This window comes from Pundamilia nyererei, unplaced genomic scaffold (assembly GCF_000239375.1).
Source record: "Pundamilia nyererei isolate P.nyererei 1_Seehausen unplaced genomic scaffold, PunNye1.0 scaffold00038, whole genome shotgun sequence".
NCBI classification, from domain to species: domain Eukaryota; kingdom Metazoa; phylum Chordata; class Actinopteri; order Cichliformes; family Cichlidae; genus Pundamilia; species Pundamilia nyererei.
In genome coordinates this window covers 2,930,624-2,953,466 of record NW_005187439.1, presented here as the reverse complement: position 1 = coordinate 2,953,466, position 22,843 = coordinate 2,930,624, and the positions used below count along the sequence as shown (strand labels likewise).

Genomic DNA, 22,843 nt, shown 5'->3' with positions numbered 1-22,843 from the left:
TCAGCACTCCTGTCAGCTTTAGTCCCAATTTAATCTCTGCTGGCTGTTGCTCATTGGAAGAGTGCTTTGAACCATAATGACACTGATTCGAGTGAGATGGTACATCAATCAATATCTGATATTTGCAACAATGTCTCAGCTTGCAGGGAACTCATTATCTTAGATTTATTTGATACGAGATAACCTGCGGGCCTTCACCGAGCTCTGCAGTGTGGTCTGCGGTCTGTTCCCCCTTTTGTTCGTCTGCTTGACTGTCCCACAGTGGGCACCCCTTAGCTGCTCCTGAGAACAAACAGCCTTCACTTTCTTTCCAGGGTGGCGTTCTCACTCTCAGATGTTTATGTTGTCATCTGCTGTCACTCTTCTTCTGCTGTCGTTCTCCCATGGCTTGGCCTCCAGTCATGGCAGGAGTGCTCCCCACAGGAACCCGGTGTGGAGAGACTTTTCAGTCAAACATAAACATCTGACCGACCCCGCAAGAGTGAAAATACTAGCATGGCGCCCCAGAAAACTGCATAGCCTTTTGAGCAGGATGACTTTTTTCCCCCTCTTCAAGTGGAATAGCTAATGTCTCTTTGCATCAACTCTGCCTGTGACCCAAACTCAGACCCCCTTGAGCCAGTTTTTCTCGATCCATCCAATGTGTTCTTGTTCTAAAGTGTTATTTTTAATCTCTAATCTGGCTTTTGGTCCTGAGTCATTGCCATGCTCTCATTTTCGTCCTGCGCTGTAATCGATAACACACTAATCTGGCGTGTTCCATTGCCTTCAGCCACTGATCTGCATCTAGAGTGAGACTTCGGCCGGGCAGCAAGACGCATGCGCTCACGTCTACTCCGGTTCCTCCTGTCAGTGTCATGAAAGATCCTGCCTTGTGCATGAGAATCCTCCCTCTCCCAGAAAAATCACACAATTTCTCAAATTTCCCCTCCTCTTAGCTCATTCGGTCAGATCAGTGGGTTTGCCTAATAATTAGCTGTCCGACCCTGCTGCCTGTGTGTCTGTGTGTGAGTGTGAGAGGTCAGCGTGCTCACGCTCAGTCTGTCTTGTCTCATCCTGTCCCTCTCTCCAGAGGAGGGCGAGCAGGACGCTGACAAACGGAGACAGGAGGAGGAGGAGGAGGAAGAGGAGGACGTCCTGGACAGGCAGAAGTGCCAGGCGGCACTGGCTTCACTCCGACACGCCAAATGGTTCCAGGTGAGCACAGCTGGGCTGTGACAGATTTCCCTACACTGTCTTTATATTCTGGCAACCTGAGCATTCAGCCGTGTGCCTAAAATTACATTTGCTTGGCTTTAATGTGTGACAGCAACTTGGTTTTGAAGGAAACGTAATGGCACCTAGATTTTCTTTTTATCACCATAATAAATGACACAAAGTAATGAAGTCTATCATTAGCACGCAGGTGTTACGGCATTGACATTATGAGGCTTTTTACTGCTCAACTGATGCACTCATACCAACACTGCTGCAGCAACAAAGACACAACCTGCTCCTTACGTTCAGAGTTTTTGGTTCTCTGTACTTGTATAAGCTGAGGCAGTTTTCCACCTAACACAGGAACTTCCCCTGACTTCTTTTAGGGCTAATTTCAGGGGGAGTCTGTTCACAGTCCTGTTAGTTTTTGCAGTTCAAAACCACTAGCATGGATCATTTAAGGTGTTTTTTTTGTCCACATCTGTGCCCTAGCGCTTCAAGGTAACTAGTCATTTGTAGACTAGCAAGGTTACTGCTGTGCAGGAGGCAGATTTCAAAGTGTGTTCTATTCCTAACCATGACCAAGTAATAAGTTAGAAAGTAGAAAAACAGCAGACCAAATGGGACAAGAACCAGGCTGTCTGATACACCTGCAATTACCCGTCCAACCGCCCGCTGTGGACGTTATTACTCAGCCGAAACACAGCTGTTATTTTTCTGCCATGAAGTTTTATATAGCAGTGGGACAAACAAGTGGTCAACAGAACGGCGTTATAAGACATTTTGGGATGAACATGCATTATTTTGAATACAAACACAAAACATATCGGAAGGGGGAAGCACATCATCACTGAGTATAGAGGGACCGATGTCATAACCAATTTCAGGAGCGTCTTATCGTGTGAACCTGTCTGTTGGCATGGATGTCTGTTTTAGGAGCCACTGCTACCAAATACACTCTGTGTTTTTCTTCAACTGTCTTCAATGTGGTCCTGAAAACCTGAAGTAATTTACATGAAAATAACACTTTCAGAAAAGCTGTTCACTTTGTTACTTACTCCTGGACCACGATGCAAGCACGTGTATAAAGGACATAAGAAGAAGACTGAATATGAGCTGGGAATTGTAAATTGTTCACAGCAGCAGTAAAGTATATTTGTTTCATTTCTCTTACATAGTGATAATGCAATTTTAAGACAGTATGCAAATGAACTAATGTGCACAATAGGTCTAAATTTATAGACATTCCAAGGTGGCCGACTGGGTGGTTGGGGGGCAGCGGGGTGCTCAGGAGCCGTCAGCTTGTGAGAAGAAACTGTTGAACAGTTTGTAGAACCTGCTTCCAGAGAGGGGTGTAAAGTATGTGAGCTCTGGGATGACTCAGTGAAGCTTGTGCATCTCATTTCCCTGAAACTCATCAAGCCACAATGAACACATTAATGAGAGGTTGAAATGAAGCTCCTTTTTTAATCATTTAAACAGCAGATATAGGCATCATTCATCATGTCTTCTGTTCTTTACTCCTTTTCCAAAGCTGCTTTCCTGATCTATTAAAGACATGCATCAACATTTAATGACTGAAATCATTGGCAGTTATTTTTGCATTCGCCTAAATGCAACATTTGCAAAAATGTGGGGAGGAGAGTATTTAAATACGTGATTTAGTCATGTTTGTAGCAGTCTGTTTACTCCAAAATGCACCATTACTTAAAGTTGGAGAAAATGTTATTGTGCGCTTTATTTAGCTGCAGTAGTTGCTGTGAGGTATGCCAGGTAGTTATCCAAAGGAGCATGTAATTGATGTGGGTGGATTGCTTCAAACTGTGGGGGCTTTGGTTTTTCCCACTAGCTCTTAACCCTGAATATTTGGAGCATAGCCTCGGTTGTTCCTGGTCTTTAATAAAACTGTTATTTTAATACAACGCAATGGAACTTAATGTGGAGTCAGAGTGAGAACATTGGCTCAATACAAAACACTAACAAGCAACTTGGGCTCGATTAAAAAGGCAGCAATATTGTATGAATTTTACAATGTGTCTTTCAGGTGTCACTGAGCGTAACTGATGCCCACAGGTGGAGCTAGATTCTTTCCTTCGACCTGAAATTGTCAAACCTCCCATACAGACAGAAAATTAGAGCGAGGTGTTGAAAAATTCTGGAGAGAAATGGATATAATATTTAAGATTTCTTGCTCCCTCAATGGGTCTGCTTTTTTGACTTTCCAGTTTTCTCTATTTTTGTTGTATTGCTTTTGTCCTTATTTGAATTAACTGATTGCAAATTGTTAGTAGATAACCTACAGAACAGTTCCTTAAACACAGTTTTGCACTTTGTGCATTATGCTAATAAATCTTATGTGTGCTCTTTGCCGTATTTAATGGCAGATCAGTCAATAAGCTCAACTCCAGATGTCAGAAAACTGCTCTGGATAACGATGCATATTCCTTTGCCCTTTCTTTTGTGAGAAACTTGACCAGTGAGTCCAACTGTGGAGTAACAGAGCTGAATATAGATGTTTCCAGGATGAGCTTGTAGAGTTTGTTAGAAAAAGAACAGGCAGCATGGGAATAGAAGAAACGGTAGAAGTAGTGAAGTTTTTATCAGCGTGAGTAGCTGAGGAGCCTGAGATATAGCGCCGACGGATACGGGGTCATGAAGAGGTTCTTCACCAAATCAAGTTTCAGATGAGCTTCAGCTCTGCTGTCCTGAATGATCTGAGCTTTTCCTCCACTTGAGAGGCAGGAGAGAGAGATGAGGGTCAAGGTCAGGTGAACCGGCCAGTAGTTTCCCTCGGGGAAGGAGGGCTAATTGCCAAGTACTATCAGAGTGAAGGGCTGCACTGTGGCCTGAAGGTGTAGCAGCACAAGCCGGGTTCTGTTTCATCATATTCAGACGGGGCTGACATGACCTGAGGATCTCCACTGATTTGTAATAGCTGTAGATACAAATGGCGACGTCTGTCTCATTCGCCCTGTCTGCGTAGTTTCAGTGAGACCACCAGAATGAAATTACAGTCTTGATTATTATGAAAAGCCATCCTGTGCAAATTAAAGTGTCAGTAATCTCAGGCTTAATTTGCTTTCTATTAAAGTCTAGATGTAATAGCCTCAACCACCGTCTTCTTTGGGTAGTTCAGTTACTTTTCTCTTTATATTCTTCAAGTGGTTTCTTTTAAACTTGAAAGAATGTAGCAACAGGTTTGCTATTTTATTAAATGTAAAGGTGTTGAGTGAATCATCTGTCCTGAGTTTAGACACTTTTTTTTCTACTCTGAGGGACTGTGTGGAGAATTATCGTATTTAAAAAGTGACAAATAACACTCTCTGTTTGCTTGGCTTTTTATCTGATCTGTGTTTGTACAGCGTGCACAGAGCACAAAGTTTCAGGTCGTTGGACAGAGCGGTTCGCATCATACTTTGGCTACAGTTTGGTCCCTCTCTCGTTACTGGTGTCCCCCCTAGTGACTGCTCCACTCTGTGTAGGAGGAGAGTCATTTCTGGGTTCCTAAGTGGTCCAAAAACAGCAGCCCGGGGCAACGCTTTGGTCTAAATGCACTGTTCTATCCACTCCATAATACATCAGCATCTTCCTTTGTCCACATTCCCACCTCTCTACCAGACTTCATTAAATCCAGATGGATTTAGCAGCTCTGGGTGGCAAACGATGCTGAGATGTCTGCCTCAGTAGAGGGAAAAGTAAAAAGAAATCGATGTCATTTTTTTTTTTTTTTTCCTTTTTTTTGTTTTCCCGTAATTCAAATTTTATCAATTTAATCATCTAAGAATGATGATTATGAGGAAAATGAACCACACACAGACTTGTAACAAACCAGCTATCCACCAAAATGAAATTATTCTCGATATGAATATTTATGCAGGCATTCTAGTTAATCGCATTTTGAAAACTACATTTCGGCTTCACTTGTGTTATCTCAGTGTTGGCTGTTCATTTATTTCTTTGGAGAAATGTCCCATTCATTGGTCTGGTCAGGATTTTTTTTTTTTTTTTTTAAGATTTTGGTGGAGTTTTTCATTTTTCTTTTTCTTCTTTTGTGCCTTTTCTCTTTTCTCTTGTTCCACTTTGCTTTGTGTCTGTACCACAGAGCCCAGCAGTTAGCTGTGGTACATGCAGTGTTGCATAAATAGACAGAATAGAGAGATTGCAGAGCTTGTAGGGTGTTTGTGGCTCTCTAAAGAAGCACCTAATGCATCCGTTTTTGTCATACAATTGAACGATTAAGGAAAAAGATGTAAAAAAGTACATATTTATATAACATATATACAATTTGTGAACAGATTAAGTTTGTCTTGCGCATTTCTTCCAAGTGCAAGAAGTCAGAACTGGACTACCAGGGAGAAATCTAAACATGGCAACCATGCTGGGAGTGGTCCAGCAGTGCATGAGAGGAATGCAGTCTTGAGGTGGGAGCTGCCCAAATTTTAATCAGATAAGGAGTTTGATTTTTGGGAGTGTGCAGAGTCATAAAGAGCTGTGCTCTCAACCCAAACTCTCCCTCAAGACAAAGTCAGCATGTGAAATTGCAGTCATTAATTAGGCAAAAACACAATAAACCACAGTTAACTTAAAGCTTAAAGTCAGCAGGAATGAGGCGACAGGATAGAAAAATTCAGATTCAGCCGAGGTACTCTAAGCCTGAATTTAGAGGTTGTGACAGAGGCAGCTGCTGCAGTATTTATTCCACAGCTGAGCTCCCCTGAATGTAATACGTCTGATATTTTCACATTGTCACGTTAAATCTCGCACTCAGTCTCTTAGAGATGTATTAGCAGCATATTGAAATTTCAGAACTCATGAAAATGCCTCTCATAACGCTGCACAATTTTCATCTTTCAGAGTCTAAAAGTTTCACTTTTTAGAGCTGGCACTGCTGAGCCTGCAAGCACTTGCCTATTTAAAATGCTTCTCGTGCTGTTGGTGACTTTTGCCCGTTTTTCCCTCCCTAGGCCAGAGTCACAGACCTCAAGTCCTGCGTCATCGTTTTGAGGATCCTCAGAGACATGTGCAACCGGCTGCCTGTGTGGCAGCCTCTCAAGGGCTGGGTAGGTGACGGCTCCAGAATCAGAATAATGTTTGGCGTAGATACATGGAAGATGCAAACTGCAAGCTTTATTTTAAGTTTGTCCTTTAAAAGTGCTTGGTATGTGTGACGTGTAATAAACTGCCCCAGTAACAGAATCAGGACTGTGACTGATTTAGTTCATCCTTTGCTGAGTATTTTGTGTTTGTTCGTCCTCTGCAGCCTTTGGAGCTGATCTGTGAAAAGGCCATAGCCACCTGTAACCGGCCGCTGGGTCCAGGTGAAGCCCTGCGCCGCGTCATCGAGTGCATCGCCTCAGGGATTCTTCTCCCAGGTCAGCAATCATTTACACTTTCACTCTTTTCTCTCTGCTGCAATTCAGAAGCCACAGCTCATCCAGGAATATCTTAATATTCATGAAGTCATATAAAATCTGATGAATACCTGAGAGAAATTTAGAGGCAACTCAACAAATACAGAATTCACTGAGAGGTATGCACTATGAGTTGAAGAACTGCGGCAAATATCTGTAATATATAGACTTAGGATAAAATATAATCCCAGTTTTGCTTATATTTAGTTCATTCATTTAAACCTGAGCATGCACTGTTACTCTGCAGTGCTTACACACCTGATAACAGGTGTAAACTGTAAACTATCAGAACAGAAATCAGAAAAAAAGCAAATAAACTAAGAAGCCAACGTGTACAGAAACTGATTTTCATTCAGAGTAACATAACATTACATAAAAAAATAAAATCTTACAAACAATTCAGCTGCATTCGATTTCATTTGTATAGTTGTCACCTATCACCTTGATGCACTTTATATTGTAATGCTAAGACCCTACAATATTAGAAAGAAACCCCAAAGATGACGTGATGCCCTAAGCACGTGGCGACAGTGGGAAGGAAAAACTCACTGTAATCATTTAAAAGAAAAAAAACACGAGAGATTTTACCTGAGACATGAGTGGTATCCAGTAAGGTCATAAATGTTTAAGCCATTTCAGGTAACATTTGATGTTCACCAAGAATTAATGCATCACATAGTCCAAGTGAAACAGCTCCCGTGCCCTGGATTTTTACAATACTGTAAGGCATAGAAGACACTTGGAACTCGTTTTCCTCGAGAGTGCGTGGCACATCACTGAGGATCACTCACCCTTTTTCCATCACTCAACTCAAAGATGTGTCACAATACATGTTGACTTGCAATCTCACCAGACATATTTACAATCTTATTGAATTTGTTCTTGTTAACGTCAGGGAAATAAAGATACGAGGCAATAAAGTGGAAAGTTTGAATACTCTCTCCAAAACAACAATATAAAAGATCAAGTGTGTGTGGTTGCTTCCTAAGAGTCGCAGCTTCCGCATGGAATTCAATCGCTGCAGTGCGTCTTTGTAAATGACACTTGTTTGAATGACACAGTTTTTCATCGATTGCTGTCCCCAAGCATTTATTTTCATTTACAACCTCAATCCAGTCACCATTAATGTGTCTTCCTTGCCACTAAAATAAGAAATAATTGCCTTTGTTTTCTCTGTGTTTAACTGAAGAGACACAGATTTGTATTCAAATTGTGCATTTGTTTGTGAATGAGGCCCAGTGATGGAAAGGGTTAGCAGCAAGATACAATAAAGCAATACTTGGGTAAAAGGTCCCCCAAAAAAGTCAAGAAGAAACCCAAAGAGGACACAGTGAAAGTGGATAAGCATAACAGGTAGATACAATGGCCAACTACCGCAGAGATGGGCAGGAAAACCAGCAACACAAAACAGCCAAATAAGACAGGAAACAGACATGAAGAAAGAAAAGCAGAAGACATCAGGAAAGGATGAGGACAAAAAACGATAAAGATGAACACAGCATCAAAACTCCTCAGACGGTTTTAGGACTTTGAGTTTTTGCATATGACATCATGTAAAAATCACTTCAAGAGGTGTTTGCCATACTGGATGTGATAACTGTTAGCGATATCCAATAACGCGTACTTTGTTTACATAGAAATTATTGCTGCCATGTTTTTTGGCCTATATTCTGCTGCACTGTTGCATTCATCAAGAAAAGAAAGAAAATCGTTTTTTGTTTTTTTTTATCGCTTTCCTGTTGATTTGGATAAAAGAATATGGGGGCTAAAAAACTCTGATACAGCCGTATCAGTCATAGTATCAGTTATAAGGTGTTTCTGCCATCCATCTACCAGCCTCAGTCCTAAACTGAAGTCCGGTTCTGAAGTTGGTCATCGTCAGCAGATCAGACACGTGACCCTCCTGTCTCCAGACAGCTGACAAGAGCCGGCTAAAAAACATAATGCTATAAGCTATGTTTATGCAAGCTATTTTTAATGTTATGCTAACGTCCTAAAACTCTTACTTTTCCTGTGATAAACAGTTTGATTACATTCTCACAGCACATGCTAAGTTCACGTCTACCCACGTTAGATCCACTCCAAAAAAGGGTTCAGTAGCAGTGAACAGAAGCTAACTGATGGAAAATTATGGATATTCTCAACAATTCGCCTCAGTATCACTCTCATCAATCACAAATGATCTACACTGACTTGTTGAGAATGTTAGGGATAATACGCAGAGCCATGTCAATATCAGAAATTTCATAAACATCCGTTGGATACCTGAGCAGTGACCACTTGATCCTGTGACTACAGTTCCAGGCAGAGTCCCATGACTGAGGCTTCTTACTCATCTTGACACAAAATACTGATAAGCCTCCAAACTTTTATAGGGCTTCAGATCTCATCCAGTATAATTTGAGGGGTTGTTGATAACAAAATGATGAAAATCGTGAGGCGTGAAGTTGGGAAGAGGGCCAGGGTTGCACTTCACAACATGAGTAAACACACTCAGAGGGAGTAAATAAACATCCATCCTCAGCTCCTCCTTTGCCCAATTTCTCCACATAACGAGCAAGACGCTTACCATGAAAGTGTTTTACTTCCTCTGAGAGAAACACTTGTTGTTTACTCGTGATTGCCATAGTTTCTCATCTGCATAATGTTTAGCAGGTTTTTCACTCACTTGATGTGTCCAAAATGGCCGATGAATTAATGTCACGTGGTAAGCTGTGACGTGTCTGCAAGACGTCAATAGGTGGTTTTTCTGCAATGTAATGTGTTTACATATATGGTCCTAAGATTCATGGCAGGCTGTGGAGTGCACTGTGATGCGTTCATGGTTTCCAAACTGGGCACAGAGTCCCAGCGGGTTCACAGCAGCATGATTCCATTCAGTTAAAATTGGTGATGGAGTATTTTCCTGAATCATGGGAACATTTATCCCCGGAGACTCTGTTTTCATTTTCGTGCAGTCCACATGAAGAAATGTTTCCTATTTACCTCCAACAAACAGAAATATGTTCTCACGTTTATTTTTTCCACCGCTGTTCGCTGCTGTGTTTGAATGCTTCATCTGGGAAAACTTCAGCTCGAGCGAGTTCGTCCTTGTGATGATGTCACTGGACTTTTAAATTTTGGCTCCGAAGTTCCTTCAGCATTGAGGGCAGTTTGTTTCATGAATGCACTCGGTCACTGATGAGTTATTATTCAGTCTGTGCACATTAAAGTAAGGTGAGCTTGTTTGTAAAGCACCTTTCATGCACTGAGGTCTTACTGAGTGCTTTACGTGAGGCATAAAAAGCATTAAGGCAGGAGGAGAATAATTTGTTTACCTGTTGAGTGAAATAAAGTTCGAATGTCTGACTGTTTTTTCTTCTTTTTTTTCCTTCAAAGGGGGTCCAGGAGTTCATGACCCCTGTGAGAGGGAGCCCATGGACGTCCTGTCTGACCTCAGCGCCCAGCAGGCCGACGCCATCACACACAGCGCTCAGGTCAGTGAACATGTTACCCATCCGCCTGCTATGATGACATCACGGTTTCCTCTTCCTGCAGTGTGCATGCTAAGCTCTTCAACCCACAAAATTCAGAATGTGTGTCACGTTTTTTGACATTATTTTTTCCCCATCCATTTCAGCTGCTGGTAAGTGAGAGGCAGGGTACACATTGGACAGGTTGGCTGTCTGTCACAGGGCTAACACACAGATACATCACCACTCACATTCACACCTATGGGCAATTTAGAATCACCAACCTAACCACACGTCTTTGGACTGTGAAGGGTAGGGGTAGGTGGAGTATCCGGAGAAAACCCACACAGGTACAAGAAGAACATGCAAACTGCTCACAGAAAGGTGCCAGCCAGCTGGAGGATCTGAGCCTTCTTGCTGTAGGGGAATAATCCACTAATTCACAGCTTAATTGATCTTAAGGCTTTGGTTTGCTCATTGTGTATCACTTTGTAGTTGAAGGCTCGTGGCTAAAGGACATTTCAGGCTCTGGTAACCATAGGCATATAGAGTATAGACATAGGTAACCTTTTAATTCAGTTCCGTTTTATTTATATCGCATCAAAGCACAGCAACAGTCACCTCAAGATGTTTTATATCATAAGGTAAAGATCCTACAGTAATACAGGGAAAACTCCAACGATCAGATGACTCCCCTGTGAGCAAGCACTCGGCAACAGTGGGAAGGAAAAACTCCCTTTTAACAGAAAGAAACCTCCAGGAGAAATAGGCTCAGGGAGGGGAAGCAGTTACATAATAATGAGATGTCGTGTGGAGCCTGGTCCTGCATGGCTTTATAAGACAAGGTCTTTATGTTGTTAATAAAATAAATGCAGAATTTCACTTGAAGCCGGTGAAGAGAAGCAAGAATGGGCTGACGTGTGAGCGCTGACTAGTGTTTCTGGAACAGCTGAAAGACGAGCTCGAGAGAGAGAGAGAGATCCATGTGAAAAGTGAGTCACAGTAATCGAGACGGGAGAAAATCAAAGTGTGTACTAAAAGTTCAGAATTACTGGATGACAGTAGAGGTTTGATTTTTGTGATGTTTTTTAGATGAAAGAAACTGGAGGTGCTTTGAGATGTGAGATTCAAAGTTCAAATGCTGGTCAAAAATAACACCAGGCGTCTTAGCAGAAGATCTGATATTGCTCGCAGGCGGGCCGATGTAATGACTGACCTTTTCAGAGAAACTGTCGGGCTGAACACCAGCGCCTCAGTTCTGCCAGGATTGAGATGAAGCAAGTTTAAAGACAACCAGTGCAGTGAAGGAATCACTGAGGTAGGAGAGGATGTTGAGTAATGGTAGTAATTACTCAGCAGATATCATACTGATATGTTTTTATTCACATAAAGGTACCGATTTTTTTTTAGTACTTTAGCCATCTGCCCCATAGTGCAGGACTTTTTCCCCTCGGGTGGGTTTCAGTGTGTTTGTATAATACTGTTTGCTTTGTGTGACAAAGGCATTACTACTACATAATAACCACATTCTTGTTAACCGGTTATCTGAAATTGATCTGAGATTACTCAGTAAATATGACAAAATGTCTCATGTGTAATAAGATGAAGGCATGATGAAGCTTACAACATTCTGCAAGAACAGACTTTGAGCATATTTTACATTTGAACACCTACTAGTATAATATTCCTTCAGTCGAGCCTTCTGAAGGAACGGAATGTCTTATTTTGAAGGAAAAGAAGACACAAACTGTGGATTTAGTGAGCCGTTATGTCCCTTTTGCACAATGATACACAGTGAGGTCCATTAATTTACAAAAATTGTGTCATTGCCCAAAAACTTATGACCCTAACTACACCTTAATATTATATTACCCCCCTTTAGCTCAGCCAAATTACTCTCGCTCTTTGACCGTAGCTGTAAAGAAGTTCCCATTCATAATATGCTGTTTGCTCCTGGGGGATGAACCTTGAAAGCTTCAATTAAAGGACTCCATGTCTCACCTGTGGGCCACAGCTGTCCAGGTTTTAACTGGTGCTGCTGAAAATCTCCAGTTTCATCGAGTCTGGGATGAGAGAAGAAGTAAATTTTTATTTTTTTTTTTTTTTAAACACTAAATCACTAAAAGAAAGATTAAAGTTAAGTTGAGAATATTTCCGTATTTTCAGAGATCAGTGACGTCCAAACTCGTTCCTCCCTGGAGGTGAATCAGTGCTGCAAAACCACAGATGTTCTGAATTTAGAGATCCATTTTCCATCTAAGACACTCTTCTTTATGGATGTTAGCTTTACATCTTTCCCTCTGAGAAATTCCCTTCCTGCTTTCCAACTATAAAACCAGCCACAGACACTGAGAAAAATCAGTTCATGTGCCAAGAAAGAAAAAGTCAGACTCAGCCATGCAACTTGTGAGACCTTGAAACATCCCACTATGGTGCGTTTCGATGCCCCCCTCCACCCACTGTACGAAAGTCAGCATTTTTTCCAGTAAATCGGACATGTAACACTCCTTCCCGCTACACCAATTGATGGAGGGTTATTTAAAACGAGTCCTGGGCCTCTGCTGGTGGAGCCCTGAGCTCATGTCAGCACTATAAATAGCTGAGTGTCCACAGAAGCACGGTTTCTGACCTCAGATAAGCAGCCCCTCAGTGCTGCGGAAGCTTTGACAAACTGGCAGCTTAATTAGCCAGCTAATGACCGTGGGAACGCTCTTCCTCATCTACACCCACACCAAGACTACTACAACTACTACCACCACCACCACCGCTGCTGCTCCACACAAAATAACAAAATCTGGCCCCCGGGCAGAAAGTGTAGGCTCAGCAGTGAGAAATATAAAGACATCCTCATCTTCATCTTTGTTTTGCTCTCTTGATGAAGTGGAAGTCTGGGAATATTTTTTTCCCATTTCCTCCTTTGTTTGTGCCTCGTCTCCATAATGCATGAAGTTTCTCCCAACAGAATTAGTTGGTTTACACAAACGGCGAGCAGCTCGCTCAAGTTTCCCCGATAATTAAAGCACATTGATCTGAGAATAAATGGCCCTGCTCTTCTGTGAGTGCAGGAGGGTTTCTGTTGCTTTACCACCGCAGTGATGTGCCCTTATTCTGTCGGCTGTGTGTGTTTCAGCATGCGTTACGCCTCCTGGCCTTTGGACAGCTTTACAAGGTCTTGAATATGGATCCTCTGCCAGCCAGCAAGCCCTCACCGAGGCTGTTAGAAGGTGCGTGCAGACTTGTTTGTGCTCTCTGTTTTGCAAGTTTATTCGTTTCCCTGTTTTTACCTTTTTTAAATTCATTTTTGAGCCCTCTGTTCAGATACAGTCCTGGCAGCATTAATAAAAACAGCATGCTTAGACGGCATGTGCGTCTGAGTGGGCAGTGTGATGTTTTAAGTGCTCGGTCGTTTCCGCTCTGCAGGCGGCTGTCAGAAGAGGCTCCGGGAGGACATCGGGTCAGACGACAGAGACTTCATCAAAAGGATGAAAGGTGACTTTGACCGTCAACTCACCCGTATCGAAGAATCACTGCTCAGATGATCGAAATCCTCTTCCTCTCACTTCTGAGGTGCAGCAGACACTTAGATTCAGGCTGATACACGTGGCTGGCTGTAGCTTTATATTAAACAGAGTTCATTGCTGGAAGCTCAAAGTCACACAGGAGAAAAGAGCAAGACTCCGATATAATGAATATTGATTAAAAACCTTATGTTGTGTGCTGTAATTTAACTTTAAAGTGGCTGAAGGGGCTCATTTATTAACCCAGTCCATATGTTTCTCTATGCTCTTGTGATATTTCCAAACATAAAGTTTCCTACATCAATCTACTTCCCATAGTCACTTAGATAAATTGGTTCATTGGTGTGCTGGTGGGTTTTTATAAACTTTATCAGGCTTTTGTTGTATTTTCCACATCTAAACTCTACATGTGCATGAAGGGTATCTTTTCAGGGATTTTTGCATGTTTAAATATTATATCGCTCGTCCTGATCTCTGTGTGGATGAACAGTTGGTAGCTTTTCAGGGGCAGGTGCAGTTTCAGGCGATACATCCCTTCTAAACATGCCAAGTATGGCATAAAGATCTAGTTGGAGCTGTGATCCTAAAACTTCTTTCTGCATAAGAAAACTGAAAGCGTAATTCATTACATCATTATGAAAAGACAAAGAAGGAATATAAAGAAGACTATAGATATGATACAATATGAACAGAGCTGCTAAACTAGCTGGCTTTCTTGAAGGTCATAATTTATCTGAAAAATGCTTAAATAGAAGACAAAAAGAGACAAAAACACATATGCATAAGTGTAATTATTGCAGTAAAACCACAGTCAGACACTTGCAGTACTGTGAGTACATGTGGGTGAAAGTATGTGTGTAATGTGAGAGTTCAGCATGCCTCTGGTTTCTGGAGCAGCAGGATAGCTGGGTTAGATTTATTATGAATTTATTATTGTTTTATATTTTACTAATGTTATTTTTATTGCATCTTATAACTATTGCTTTTTGGTCTTTTCTTTCTTTCATATTATTCTGGCCAAGAGCCACAGAGAGGTTCTGGCACTTCTTGGAAACGGCTCATCAAATATTAATTATTTATACAACTGTAGATACCATATGCAGTGCCCTCCAAAAGTAATGCACAATATTTAACTGCAAATTGTGTTTGAATATAAGATCATAATTTGACTGAGATGAAAGTTAGAGACTAGCTTCGGCGTTTATTTAAGACCATAAAATCATTGGATGCAGTGATAAAACCATAAAGCCTCAGCTAACTTACATTTTTAAGCTCTTTTGTTCACGGTCATCTTCTGGAGTTTTTGAAGATTTCATTTTTAGATCATTGTGATCAAAACTAACACAAAGAGCAAACATCAACTCTGTTTCAAACAGACTCAAATTTTATGAGGAGTGTCATCAAAGCTGGCTCTCCAGATACAACCCTTCAGCGGAAGAACAAAGGCAGCTCGTCAGGCGATGAGCGAGACTGGAAGCATTTGCTGTTTTGCTTTGCACCAAGAATTCATTTCCCACTCGGAGACCGCCAGCCCAGAGTTTTGCTGTAATGTCCCATACCATCTGATGGAGAAAACTCTGAGGAAATGCTCTGAACTGGTGCCTCTGAACTAGTACCTGCCAGCGTGCAATCTCGTGCCAACACAAAGTGCTTTGAAAACACTGGAGTTTTTTGGCCACACCAGCACAGTTTGTACTCACCACGCGTCTGCTTGCCAGCTTTGCTTCTCTGTGACTTTGTCCACTTCCAGAAAATGAAAATCTGATTGAAGGATCATTGCTTTGACCCACTGGAGTTGATCCAGCACTCGTCACAGAGGTACAAGAGGGCATAAATGAATGATCTAAAAATAAGCCGCCACATTGGAACCTGCCAAATTTAAGTCAGATTTTTTTTTTCTTTTTATGAGCCCATTCCTGGAACTTTTTGGATTACAGCTGAACATTCATGAGTTAACATATGAACCAATGTGAAAGTAAGTTTGTTTTTTTTACTTCTTGTAGATAAACCCATTTTTATCTTTCTCTTTTAAATTTGCCTTTTTAATAATGATTCTTCTTAATACTAAACTGATTTTTGTTCATTCAGATTTTGTTTAAACAGCACGTTTGCTGTAATATTGTGGCAGCGGATTTTCCAGCTCTGTAAAAGTTATTAAGGCGGTGGTTAATTTCTCCTGCTCTCGATGAACAGTCGAATTACCCCATTGACAAACGTAATTTTCCAGCAATGTGCACTTGTGCATATCTGAGTGGCAATTAAAGTGCTGATGAAGTGCTTTAACGCAACTCAACCCTGCATTTGTCTATAACAAAAGACACGATGTTTAGTGACACAGCGCTAATGTGTTTGTAGGGACTGGCTGTTGCAGGTTGTGTCCTCTAAAGCGCTATTTGGATTCCTTTCCACCATCATGATATTAAAAACTCTGGCTTGTCTTTAATGGAAAATGGCGACATATTAAAAATGTGCACAAAAGATTGATCCTGTGCAGGTCACATTTGCCACGTCGCACAGAGGCTGACTTCCCTGGACAAAAACTCTTCACAGCAGATAAGTGGATATTGACTGACGACTAAGAGACAAGGCTCATGGTTCAGTGTGTGTGTGTTGGACATGTGTGCACTATAGCTGTCTGTAAAAGAGGTCTTTGTGTAAAAGGTGGAAAAGTGAAGCACTGGAGCTGAAAGAAGTGAGCAGCGACGCTGATCTTTTCTCAGAGACCGGGACGCTTTGTTGTGACAGGGATCAAATCGGCCTGTCAGGCCAAAGAATAACACGGCACATTCACTTCAATCTCTGTATCAGAGGAGAGAAAATGGCCTGACCCTGCTGAAAGTGATCCATTATAGTCTGGATGTGTAAAACCCAGCAGGCAGCGACGTCCGATATCTTCATGAGATCTTATTAGGAATCCATTTCAGGAACCAGGTCGCCCCCTTCACTGCATCTCAGAGCGGCGTCAGTCAGCAGCATGAAGCGGGTTAAGGAAGATTTCAGGCAGCAGTGGCTTTTAGGTGAGATGTGTCCTCGAAGCAGAAAATTGTGTGAAGTTATCAGATTTCCACAGAGCTGATAGAGAAGCTGGTGAAGCTTAAAAGACATTCAGCTTCAGACAGTTTTAGGAATCAATCAGCTCAGGTTGACAGAGGTCTGTGTGACAGTGGCTTAATGTCAGATTTCAGTCCTGAACACCAGAACAGTGTCAAACCACCCAGATTTTTATTAGCCTTCTGAACGCTCCCTCCTCACAGAGGGTTTTGTGGCAGCTGTTTGGACAGCACTTACACAGGCGGCGTCTTCTGTTGTGACAGTGTGTTTATCAGGCTAATTTTTTAAGTATGGCATCTTGTCATATTTCTTGGCTGACATAACTTCATATGGTGCTGTCAGGACATGATTTACAGTGTTGTGTGGCCCCCCTGCTGTGCTGCTCTGTTGACATATTACACAAAGTTTCACTCAAAACACAACTTCTCACTGATTTTTCTGCTAATGACACATTTTTCCTCTAGTGCAGCGGTCTCCAACCTTTTTTGCGCCACGGCCGGTTTATGCCCGACAATATTTTCACGGACCGGCCTTTAAGGTGTTGCGGGTAAATACAACAAAGTAAAACTAATACCGGTACCGAAAAAAGAAGATTTATTCATAACACACGTGAAAAGACCCAGGAAAACAGAGTAAACGATAAAAACGATAACAAAATAACACTGAAAACCCTGAAAACTATACATTTCACACCTGAGCCTCAACTCTCGCGGCCCGGTACCGGTCCGAGGCCCGGGGGTTGGGGACCGCTGCTCTAGTTCACTCAAATTCAATGAAATATTGATGATTTATGTCAATTTTTAATAATAATTTTTACTTGCCCACTGATGTCTCAAAGGATTTTAACTTTCTCTTGGTTCAGACCATAAAATCCACGTGCACAGGTCACCTGATACACACAGATCACATCACCTGTGTTCAGACACTGAATGGTTTTAGCTTCTATGGTGTATTCAAGTGCATCACATCAGCTTTCACTTTCAGATCATATAGGTTTCTCTCCTAATGCACTACTTTAGTTCTGTTCTTTATATCCTGGTCTCAGCAACAACAACAAAAATCTTTGATCATGTACTGTGCTGCACACAGGCTAGTGTTGCATAAAATTAACTACAAGTAACAAATAAAAATGAAAACTTGCAAATAAACTTCAGTTTCCCTGAAAATCTCTCGCTCAGCTCTCCCCTCTGCAGTGAAGAAATCTCACTTTGAGAAAAAACATGTTTGGCTTTAGTTGCCTCTTCAGCTCAGCAGCTTTCTGCCTCGCGTCTCCTCCTCCGTGGCTCTGCATCTCTGCTGGTGCGTGGAGTTGAAATGTTGTTTGAATACAGAGCCTGTGTCGTGGTGGAAACGCAGGCCTCCCTTCACACACGCTTCTCAGTCTCCCATCTTTCTTTAAACCGCCTGCCCTCTGCACCAGTCTTTTTCTTTTTTTTTGCCAGTTTGTGTTCGTAAGCTCGGGTGCTGGGAAGCTGAATCCCTTTGTTTGGTTTGTTGTGTTCCTGTGCAGACCACAGCTGAGCTTAGGTGGACCAAAATGTGTTAGCCAAAAAGGGATGTTCAAACTGGATTAAAGCATACAGAGGGCTGTGTTTGGCCATGAGTTTGACACCTGTTTTGTACAGATATTCAAATGGATATTTTTAGCCATGGACTGCTCGTTAAACAAGACATTTAAAGATGTCTGGCTGCTTTTTCTGGTATTTTATAGACAGTTTAATCCAATAATTGCTAAAAATAAATAAATAAAAATCAGCAGATTAGCTGACAGTGAAAATAATAATTAGCTGCAGCCGTAAACTAAACGGACTTGGCACTTATGGCTGCAGCCTTCGGCCTCTTCACTCCTCCTCCCCCTCGCTCTCAGAGTCTTGTCTGTCAGTGTCACAGTAATTAAATTGGCCCTCGCTGGGACCATCGTCTCCGGCAGCCCTCATCTGCTTCCAGTTCAAAGGAGGTGACGGAGGCAGAGATAGAGGAGGATTAATACTGCTGGCTGTTGCCACGCAATTATCTCACCACCTCCCACCACACACACACGCACACAAACGCACACAGACACGCGCATGTTGGGTTTTACACACACACTTACAGTGCTTTAACACCTCCCCCTGCCTTCCTTCCGGCACCTGTCCACCAGCACCTCCACATTCGTTTTCTTACACCTCGTCTGCATCCATATTCATAGAAGTCGCACTCAAGTCTAAAGTGCCTGTCAGAACCTTTCAGTAATTACACACAGTGGCTGCAGAACCAGGCGGCTGCACACTTCACAAGCCTCAAGTGTCCCCGCTGTGACACCTGTTACACAAAAGCTGAAATCTGTGGGTGGCCATATGCAAATAAATGATCACCTCAGCATCATCGATAACTCTGTAGTGTTTCTCAAGAATCTGAAATTACACATGAACGTTCCTGCCGGCCCTCTTCCTCTTCAACTTTGCCCAGTCCATTAACCCTGCGTTAGATTTGAATACCTGTAATAATGGTACAGGTGGTGACAGCTGTAGCCTTGAAGCTCTAAAGCATGTTTTTTTGTTTTTGTTTTTTTATAAAACTACAAATTAAAACTCAGAGGACAAGAATAATTTTAAAAAAAATCTAAACAGGTAACAGAATGTTTCTATGTGGATTTACTCGCTTTTGTGACGAGCCCCAAGTGGTCATTAGAGGAACAGCATCTGTCAGTCAGAGGAGCCATAACTTCTAGCCTTACCAGTATAACTCAAGGAAGAGTGGACACTATCCACAGAGGCCAAAATGGTTGTTTATTTGTTTTAATACCTGCAAGTTCATCTCTGTTTTAGAGTTGTACATTTTAACATACAAGTCTGTGGGTTTGACTCTGTTTTGAAGCCAGGCTCAGGTGGCCCTAACAGGAACTGCACTTTTTGGAAATTGATTTCATCTTTCTGCTCCGGATGTTTCCACTTGGTGACATCTGTTATCACCTCTCTATGAAACCCTGCAGGTTGTTTGAACAGTTTATTTTTATTAAATTCATAGATTAATAAATAGAACTGACTGGATAAGTCCACGTACATGGATCTGTCTCCATTATATTGTGCACACGTTTATGTAATGAGCATTCGTCAGTTCCTTGGAAACAACCAGCACCTGTTTAATTGATCAGTTTTCCTGTGGGTCCGAAGAGTTTTTGTTTTTTTTTAAAGCATCTTGTTGAACTTGATTTCAGACTGTGATGTTGTTCCCATTTCTATATTAATATTAAAAGTTTGACAGCTGACAAATGTCATTTGACTTCAGTTCTGTCCTTTATAGATCTTATTTGTTTACAAAGTCAAATCTTTTGTAGCCTCATAGCACAGTTGACAGAGTTGGACTAAAATCTGCTTATTATTAAAAATGCTTATTATTTGGCGACACTCAGCACTTGTTTTGTAATGGATGTCACCAGGAGTGAGGTTTCATTTCCAATTCATCAGTGAGATATTACTGCTCAGGACTCCGGGGAGGCAGCTCATCTCTCGTCACTGTGTAGGTGTGAAGTGTCGCTGGCTGAAGTGTCAGTGGTGTAACACCCGGACGGTGTCATTCCAGTCCCATCAGCTAGCTGCTAATAGGAAAGAAGCTGGGCCAATGAAATGGCTTCTCTCACTTCCTGCTTGTGGAGTCATGAGGTCTCTGTTTCATTAATAACATGTGCATCTCTCCTCTTTAAGTGCTAGACTGGAGGATGACCGATCCAAACCATCCCATGAATGCTCTGATGCGTCTGAACCAGATCCACCCGGGCCTTCAGTACCGCCTGCTGTCCCAATCCGGCCCAGTGCACGCTCCAGTCTTCACCATGTCCGTGGAAATCCAGGGAACCACATACCAGGCCACAGGGAACTCCAAGAGAACCGCCAAGCTCCAAGTAGCTCTCAAGGTACCAACACAGTTCAAAGAGCTGCATAAAAGTCACAGAAGTCTGGGGGTTGTATTTTAATGAACCTTAGATGGGTTGTCTGATAGTCATCGGTTAGCAAATGTCTTCTTTGGGACATGTAAACACCTCAAAATCCAGAGTATGATTTGTGCTTAATGTTTGAAAGCTTCAGATTGAGACAAACTAAAATGATGAACATCACTACCATTTAATTCTGCTCAGGGTCACGATGGGCTAGAGCCTATTCCTTTAGATACTGGGTTAACTGGGTTATCATAGATAGACCGATTGATTTATAGGGACTTGGATTCCACAGCACTAGCTCCATAAACACTTAGACACAGACGAGCAGATACAGAAAGATTAAAAAACAAAACAAACAGGAAACATCACAGAAAGTGGATTCGAACTGTGCTGCAGTTCTTTTAGGCTCTAATTTCAAATTCTAATACACATATAAGAGTTTTCAAACTGCTGAAAACTGTTTTATAATAATAATAATGGATTGCATTTATATAGCGCTTTTCAAGGCACCCAAAGCGCTTTACAATGCCACTATTCATTCACTCTCACATTCACACACTGGTGGAGGCAGCTACAGTTGTAGCCACAGCTGCCCTGGGGCAGACTGACAGAGGCGAGGCTGCCATATCGCGCCATCGGCCCCTTTGGTCAACACCAGTAGGCGGTAGGGTAAAGTGTCTTGCCCAAGGACACAACGACCAGGACAGAAAGCACAGGGATCAAACCGGCGACCTTCCAGTTACAAATGCACTTCCCAACCTCCTGCGCCACGGTCGCCCCCCGTTTTAGTCTTCTAAGACTAAAAAGAACAAGAGAAATCATGAGAACAAAGGAAATCCGGTTTGTCGTTAGTTGCAGAAACTCCACTAAAAGCAAAAGACATAAAAAATAAAGGAAAAGCAGAATAGGTCCACTTTAATATCAGCACAGGTATCAAGTTGCTTTCTCTACTTTTACAATTATGACATCTGTAAGTGAAGCAAGTAAAAGGGGGTTCAGAGGGTTAACAACACCACTTTAGCTTCCAGTCCTGTGTCTGCCTGTTAGTTTGGTTTGTCAATAATTTTGTACTCAGGTGTTTAAAAGCTGAACATTAGGTTGGACAAAGAAACAGCAGCTGAAGTTTTCTTCTAAATCGATACGAGAACACACAATGTTCTTTTTGTGACAAATCTTTTATTGAACTAGAAGTTTGACTGCTCACACTGAGTCTTTTTCACACATATTTATTCATTCAGTTGCACTTTCACACTCTCAGCACAGCCAGTCTTTCTGTCCTTGTTGTTCGCTTTGCAGCCTCACTGCAGCAGCTGGGGTTTGAGTGCCTTGCTCAAGGACAGCTCAGTGACAAATGATGGATGCGAAAGCGTGACTCATCTCCCATTTGCGGCTGTCAGGACGTCACAAAAAGTTTATCCGCTACTTTTGTAATCCGATGACTGTCGTGTTGAATGCAGCAGGAAGTCGTGCGGTGATGAAATTTAAATGAACGTCCTCTGGCTGTTTTTGTTTTCGCTGCTGTCGTCCTCAGGCGCTGCAGGCTTTGGGCTACGTGCTCGGCAGCGATGGAGACGTGGACTCGCTGAGTGCCGACGAGAAGTCAGATGGCGAAGGGAAGAACGACAGGATGTCCACCAGCTCCAGCTCCACCTCCATCACCTCCTCCACAGACACACAGGAGGTGAGGAACGAACACACACACACAGACTATGGCCTTTTGTGAAAGGTTCTTCCTGATTACAACACATCCATGAGGTTCATTAGAGATTCAACACAATAAAAATTCTTCTGCAGATTTTCGGTCGTCCTGATTACAAAGGCTGGAAACCTTGGATTTAAACATGTTCTGTGCAACTTTCTTTTCATGTATTACTAATTTTTTTTTCCTGTCCTTATGTGAACAAAAATGTAACCTTCCCCGACTCTGTTGCCTCTGAGAGCCTGAAGACTGATTTCTATGTGAAGGACAAATTTTCTAAAAATCCAAAAGGCCGTCATGTTTCTACTCACTCCCGGATACCTCAATGCCTCTCTTAAAATCACCACTAAAATTCATTTCTGTTTTATTCATATGGCACCAATTCACAGCAGCAATCACCTCAAGATGGTTTTATCATAAAGTAAAATTTTAGAAAGAGGATCCCCTCTTGGGGGCAATTGGTGAGTAGGGGAAGGAAAAACTCCCTTTTAACAGGAAGAGACCTCCAGCAGAGTGTGGGGAGAGTTTGGGTTTCACAACCACACTTAACTAATGTTAGGGATTACCCTGAGGCCAGCAAAACAGAAACATGTCATCAG

General features: G+C 42.1%; 1 protein-coding gene across 3 annotated transcripts in view; it reads left to right on the top strand.

Annotated features, from left to right (window-relative positions):
- The window catches only part of LOC102215061 (spermatid perinuclear RNA-binding protein-like), a 92,800-nt gene that overhangs the window by 58,987 nt on the left and 10,970 nt on the right, over nucleotides 1–22,843 (top strand). For all 3 annotated transcript variants that reach the window (XM_013910233.1, XM_013910234.1, XM_013910235.1), the window contains 8 exons: nucleotides 1,073–1,197; nucleotides 6,162–6,257; nucleotides 6,458–6,569; nucleotides 9,987–10,084; nucleotides 13,191–13,284; nucleotides 13,481–13,549; nucleotides 20,313–20,521; nucleotides 22,077–22,226. In XM_013910233.1, coding sequence (XP_013765687.1) covers nucleotides 1,073–1,197; nucleotides 6,162–6,257; nucleotides 6,458–6,569; nucleotides 9,987–10,084; nucleotides 13,191–13,284; nucleotides 13,481–13,549; nucleotides 20,313–20,521; nucleotides 22,077–22,226 — 953 coding nt within the window. The remainder of the gene's footprint in view (nucleotides 1–1,072; nucleotides 1,198–6,161; nucleotides 6,258–6,457; nucleotides 6,570–9,986; nucleotides 10,085–13,190; nucleotides 13,285–13,480; nucleotides 13,550–20,312; nucleotides 20,522–22,076; nucleotides 22,227–22,843) is intronic.